Raw genomic sequence first — 6,036 nt, forward strand, 5'->3', positions numbered from 1 at the left:
TTTTTTTTTTTTTTTTTTGGTACCAGGGATCCAACTGGGACCTTGCGCTTGTGAGTCACTGAATGCTTTTTTAATGCTATGGGCTGAAAAGACCTTTTCCTTGTCCAGATACAGTGAATTTTGTGAAGGCCATGGGGTTTAGTGATGGTGTCCCCATGTGTCCTGAACTTGCTGAGTCACAGGATACAGACCTGTGAGCCTTCTCTGTTGACCCCCTGACACCTCTTAGTGCTCATGACCTCAGAAGTAGAAGTCCAGCTGGGGACAGGGTCTTTTTTTGTTGTTGTTGTTCTGGGGATCGAACTCGGGTCCTTGTGCTTGCGAGGCACTTTTAACTCTTGTTCGTAAAGTGTACATTATTGAAAATCTAAATCTCCAGGCTCAGCCTCAACCAAACCCAGATTAGCGAAGCCACTAAGGGCCCTGTCATGGCCTCGCCCTGCGATCCTTATGGTGGAGGTGGGGTCCTGTCACGATGTCACAGCACTGTGGCCAGACCTCCAGGCTGGCACTGTTAGCACTGTGTGGTTGTGCTGTGGCAGCCTAGGTAATGGCTGACCTTGTGATCGGTTTCTGCAAATGCCGCCAGATAGTCAGGGGTCCGTCTCTGAGGCTGGAATGACACCAGGCCCTTTGAGTCCATCCTCCCTGCCTGCTCTCCATCTTCACTGTGCCAGGTCCAGTTGCCCCACCCCCATCACTGCTGCTGGTTGATTAGCCAGACAGTCTGACACCCAGGTTTACTTTGCTGCTCCCCCTCTTGTGCCTGTCGGGTGTAGGCCCTGTGCTGTTTGTTGATGCCCCACAGATGGAGCCTATGGGAGATGGGGGAAGGTGGCCCTGCCCTGGTGAGAACAGACAACTGAGGCAGGCCAGCCTGTGTCCAACCCGCCTCCCTCTCTGGGAGTGGGATTTTCAGAGGACCGAGGACTATGGGTCCTTCCCAGGAACAGTCTGACCACCTGAGTCTTCTGCTGAGGTCCTCGGCCAGGAGGCCTGTGGGGCTGGCTGGGCCCTGCACCCACCTTAGCTCCTGGGTGAGGAGTGTGCAAGGCCTGGCCCTGGGACTCCCGGTGACACAGCTGTGGAGGAAGAGAAGGCTCTGGGACACCTGCTTGGGGAAGGGGTGCCACTTTTGAGTGCTTCCTTTGTTGTTTCACCTAGGAGCCAGAAACTCAGGGTGCGGGTCCCTAAAATGACACCCAAGTAAGTAGAGTCTGGTACAGAGACCCCCAGAGACATGAGGCAGAGTACCATGCATTCCTGCTGGCCACTGTGCCCAGGGGTCAGCTAGAGAGGAGGAGGCTGTGCTGGATGTGATGCCCACCAGTAGTCCCAGCATTCTTGGAGGCTCAGGCAGGAAGAGCCCAAGTTGGAGCCTGGCCTGGCCAACATAGACCCCGCCTCAGTGATAAAAAGCTTGGGAGGCCGAGGCAGGAGGATTGCTCTGAGTTCAAATCCACCCTTAAATACATAGTCCAAGGCCAGCCTGAACTACATATTGAGATCCAGTCTCAAAACAAAAAATAAAAAAAATAAAAAGGGCGGGAATGTATGTAGCTCAGTACAGAGGCCCTGGGTTCAACCCCCAGGACCACAAAAAACAAAACAAAAAATACCACGGGAAGCCTTTAGACGGTGGTGAAACTTTAATCCCACTGAATGTGTGCTATGCAAGCTACAGCAGGAAGGAAAGGGGGAGGCGTGGGATGCGCTGCAGAGGTGATGTGGTTTTGTGTCCCTGGGGAAGCAGGGACAGTGTTCCCTGGGAGGTCTGGTGTGTGGGGAGTGGCACCAATGCAGAGGGAAGCTGGGAAAGGGAACTTCCGGCAGGAGGCCTGCCGCCTGGTCTCCAGGAGTGTCTGGTGGGAGCAAAGTCTGGGGCCTGCTGCCTTCCCCGGAAGCATCAGCCGGGGACAAGAGGGCAGGTCGGTTTTGCGGGTGGAAAGCAAGCTTGAACTTCTGCTTCAGAAGCAGTCTTGGTATGTGGTCAGTCCAGATGCCTGTCTGTCCGTTTGCAGTGAATATCCATCTTTCCAGAGAGCAGTGGGCCTGGCCCTTTCCACACACACACAGAGCCAGGCCGCCTCCTGTGTGGAACTGCCAGTTGTGGAACACGGGGTTGGGCTCGAGGGTTGGTGGGAGAGGCTGAGCCCTGCCAACCGTCTAAGCTCTTGGGCAGTGGGCCGCATTTGGTGTTCCAAGCTGGGGAGATGCACCAGGCTCACCCCTTTGCTCTCACCTGGGACCAAGGGGACAGACACAGGTCTTGAAGCTTGCTGGGGAGGGGGCCCTGGTACCAGCAGTGCCTCCCTGGGGCAGAGGGGTGGGTAAACTGGAGAGTGCGGTGGAGATGTTTGCCCTGGTCCCATATGTGGCTGAAGGCAGAGCACCTCGCGGGCCACACAAGGCCCACTCTGGCTGCTAAGCCTAGTGGCACAGGACCTGTGGAGATCGGGGCTGATGTGAGCCCTGGTCCTGTGGACAGAAGGTTTCAGAAGGCCCAGGCTGTGCTCGTCTCATCCTGAGCAGTGACGTCATGGCCCTGTCCAGGCCCAGGCAGCAGCTGGAGGTAAGGCCACTGGGCTGTGCTTGTGCTGCATGCCCAGAAGCCTGTGGCTGGCAGCACTTTCCTGGCTACCATGAAGAGATGGTGGCTGGACCCTTGTGGGGAGGGTGCACGTGTTGCCAGGCCAGGACTGTCTGTGTTTGCCATCATGAGGGTAGGTGGCCCAGCAGTGCCGACAGCCTAGTCCTCCTTGGGCCCCTCCACGGTGAGAAATGTGTCCATGATCGCAGCTTGCCGCTCTGGGTCTCCAAGGGGCTGCTTGTCGTGGTTCTGTTCGGCCCTAGTCCTTGTCCAGGAGGGGGAGCGCAGGCAGCCTGCTCGGGGCAATGGGTGCAGACCTGGCAGGAACAGGACATGGATTCTGGGCCCTGATGCCTTTAGCACAGGGAATGTGAATGTGGGGGACAGGCCTTGTTGCTGGAGATCCCCTGCCTCAGCCACGGCTCAGCCTCTCCGCCTGTGTGACCCAGTGCCACCCTCACCTGTCCCACTGCAGCTCTTCATGCCCTTCCTGTGGTTGAGGCTGTGAGGGGCACATCTGTGGGCTCATACTGGGGCAGAGCTGTGGAGGGGACTCAAGGTAGGGGCTGAACCAGAGTCCACTCAGATGCGTAGGTTGCTCCCACCTCCGGGGAACAGGTAGACAGCAGGCCCACGGGCAGGGTCCTCTGTGAGGTTGGTCCCCCAGTGAGGCCTCAGCATGTGTGTGGGTGGGCACTGACCCAGGCCATGTGCAGCTCCCAGGCTGGTTGGCGGGGCGAGGCAGAGGCTGGGCCAGATTGTGGGGTGGGGACTGGCTCCTTTGCACGCCCCTGGCCTGCAGTGGGCACCCAAAGGTTGCGTTGATGACCTTGACTGCCGGAGACGGCCTGAAGGACTACAGGACTAAGGGGAGAGACCAAACAGTGCCGTGGGGCCTGCTGGCGTGGAGAAGGCAGAGAAAGCAGGAAGGCTGGGCCACCCTGCACACATCTCACTGCCTGGGGCCTGAGCCAATCGTATTGCTTCGGACACTCCCCCAACCCCCGCAACTCAGGACCTTGTGCTTGCCAGGCAGACATGGCACCACTGAGCTACATCCCCAGCCCTTCCAACTGCCATGCTTCTGAGAGAACCAGAGCTGAAATCAAGTCAGGGAGTTAAGGAGGGGCCTGGTTTGGCAAATGCAGCTGACCTAGTTAAAATTCACATTTAATACTTCCTACTTCTGAGAGAATGGCTTTGGCCTCTTTACTGCTTATTTGAAAATTAAAATTAAGTAGAGGCAGTTGTGAAGGAGAGACCCCTTCATGCTGGGAAGACAGGGTCATGACATGGTGTGTGCTTCTTAAGACGAGGTTGAGATGAAGTTTTCTTTGACACAAGGTCTCAAATTTTAGTGCAGGCTGCCTTGGACTCACTAGCCCAGATTGGTTTCAAACTTGTAGTGATCTTCCTGCCTCAGTCTCCTGAGTGGTAGAATTACAGGCATGTGCTGCCACTCCCGGCATTGAAGTTGTTTTCAAAAGTACAGTTCTGGGCAGTAGGGTCAGCATGGGAGCCCCCCACCCAGTGCCTCCCCCCTGCACCTCCAGACTCACCTGCTGGGGATTCACTGGTCAGGTTTTCATCATCAGAGTCGGCAAACACCTCGGCCAGCTCCTGGTCTGACATGTCTGTGAGATCAGTGAGGTCCAGGAGGTCAAAGTGGACCTCCAGAGAGGAGACACTGCTCAAGGGCTCTGAGAAAGTGCGGGGAGCACAGTCACCCCACAGTCTAGCAGACTCGATGCCCGCACTGCTTCCTGTGCCCTTGGGGGCTGCACATTTAAGCCTGGGCACGTCCCTGGTCTTCATCTTGCTGGGGCTTGATGAGGCCCAGCCCCGGTCCCGTGCTGCAGTGCTGCCCCCATGCCCAGTGCCTCACTTCATGTGGGATCCAAGTCCCCATGGCGTGCAGGGAGGTCATGGTACTTACGCCTCCTCTCTGTGACCTGCAGGAGACCTGGTGCTGGGATTGGGATGCCTGCCTCCTCCTCAGCCACAGGCGTGTGGCCACTGTCCCCTGTCCCACGGGCTGGGACACCCAGGGCAGCCTGCTGTACCTCGACTTCCTTAACGATCCCTGCAACCAAGGCACAGCATCACCTCAAGACTTATGGGGACCCCACGTGCCCCAGGGCCCAAATCTGGGGAGCACAAGGAGATTTAACACTGCTAGGGGTGGCCCGGTTTCCTGTGGGGACAAGGAGGGACCCTGCAGCACATCTGGTCTTGGGGGCTCCCATGCTGACCCTACTGCCCTTGCTCTCCCATTGAAAACCTGTGCCCGGACTGAATTCAGAATGAAGAGGTACACAACAGGGTGAGAAGGGGCCACTTGTCCTTCCATCCCTTTGCTACTGGTCCCACTGCACCACGGGGTGAATGTTCTTTCATATTGTTTCTATGCAGATTTTTTGGCGGGGGGGGGGCGTGTTGGTTTTGGTGGTGGTTTGTTTTTTAAGACAAGGTCTCACTGTGTAGTCCAGCTTGGCCTTGAATTCTGTGTGCCAGGCTGGTCTTGAACTCACTGCAGTTCTCCTGCCTCAGCCTCCCGGTACTGGGATTAACCTGGCCTAATTGCTCATTTTTAAAATACTTTTTTTCTGTCTGGCAAGAACAGGTCCCTCTAGGCCCTGCTTGGTTGAAAGCACCATCTGTCTTCTGGGTTCCTGAGCCAACATCTTGGGATTACTCATTCTCCCCACCTACAAACCCTGGGATTCCTTGAGGTGCTGCAGACCCCTCCTCAGGACCCTCCTCTCCCTCCAGCCACATTAGCCCAGTGCAGCCTCCAGTGCTCCCACACACCTGAAGGAAGTGACACCCAAGGGCCCTGGGCACTTCTCTGTGCTACCTCCTTGTCTGAGCCCCTTCCCAGACCCCAGCCTCACATGCTGCACTTAGTTCCTACATGGAGAGACCTCCCTGCCCCTAACCCCCACCCAACAGCAGACCCCCTGGGGTGCATGAGTGCCCGGGTATTTTAGGCAGTCAGTGGGAGGAGCAGCTGCCACCCGGGGCAAGCTGAGAGGCCCAGCCCAGTTGTGTGCTGACAGCCGCCTTGGTGGGCCATCCTGTCCTCCCTGCTGATGTGGGTGATGCCCGGTGGGACACTGCATGTCTGGAGCATCCCCGCACATCCCCCATAGCCCTCAGCTGAACAGAGGTGCAGAGCCCGGGCCTGAGTGAGGGCCCCCAGACCCACCTCAGGGCATCCTCCGTGGAACAGCCAGGAGGTGGGTGGGGGCAGGGACTGCATCCTCCCTGCCCAGTCAGTCTGGGGCCTGAGTGCGGTCACTGTGCAGCTTGCCTCAGGCCTGGAGCCACAGGAGATCTGGTTTTCACTTCCGTGGCAGCAGGAGTATGGTTTCTGAATGTCCTTGAAAGGTAGAGTTCTAAGTGCTGGTGTCTTCCCAAGCCCAGTAAGGGACCCCCCCCCCCCC

At 57.3% G+C, this 6,036-nt stretch overlaps 1 protein-coding gene across 3 annotated transcripts in view; it reads right to left on the reverse strand.

Annotated features, from left to right (window-relative positions):
* Positions 1–1,635: 1,635 nt before the first annotated feature.
* Positions 1,636–6,036, reverse strand: part of Dbndd1 (dysbindin domain containing 1) — an 11,019-nt gene continuing 6,618 nt past the window's right edge. For 2 of the 3 annotated variants that reach the window (XM_033757861.1, XM_010627600.3), the window contains exons 2-4: positions 4,527–4,673; positions 4,150–4,290; positions 1,636–2,907 (exon numbers count right to left, since the gene is read on the reverse strand). In XM_033757861.1, the coding sequence (XP_033613752.1) occupies positions 2,750–2,907; positions 4,150–4,290; positions 4,527–4,673 (446 nt within the window). In that variant the 3' untranslated portion in view covers positions 1,636–2,749. The remainder of the gene's footprint in view (positions 2,908–4,149; positions 4,291–4,526; positions 4,674–6,036) is intronic. The other variant, XM_010627601.3, reaches the window with a different exon arrangement.

Source organism: Fukomys damarensis, unplaced genomic scaffold, assembly GCF_012274545.1.
Source record: "Fukomys damarensis isolate Sample0158 unplaced genomic scaffold, DMR_v1.0_HiC HiC_scaffold_32, whole genome shotgun sequence".
NCBI lineage: Eukaryota > Metazoa > Chordata > Mammalia > Rodentia > Bathyergidae > Fukomys > Fukomys damarensis.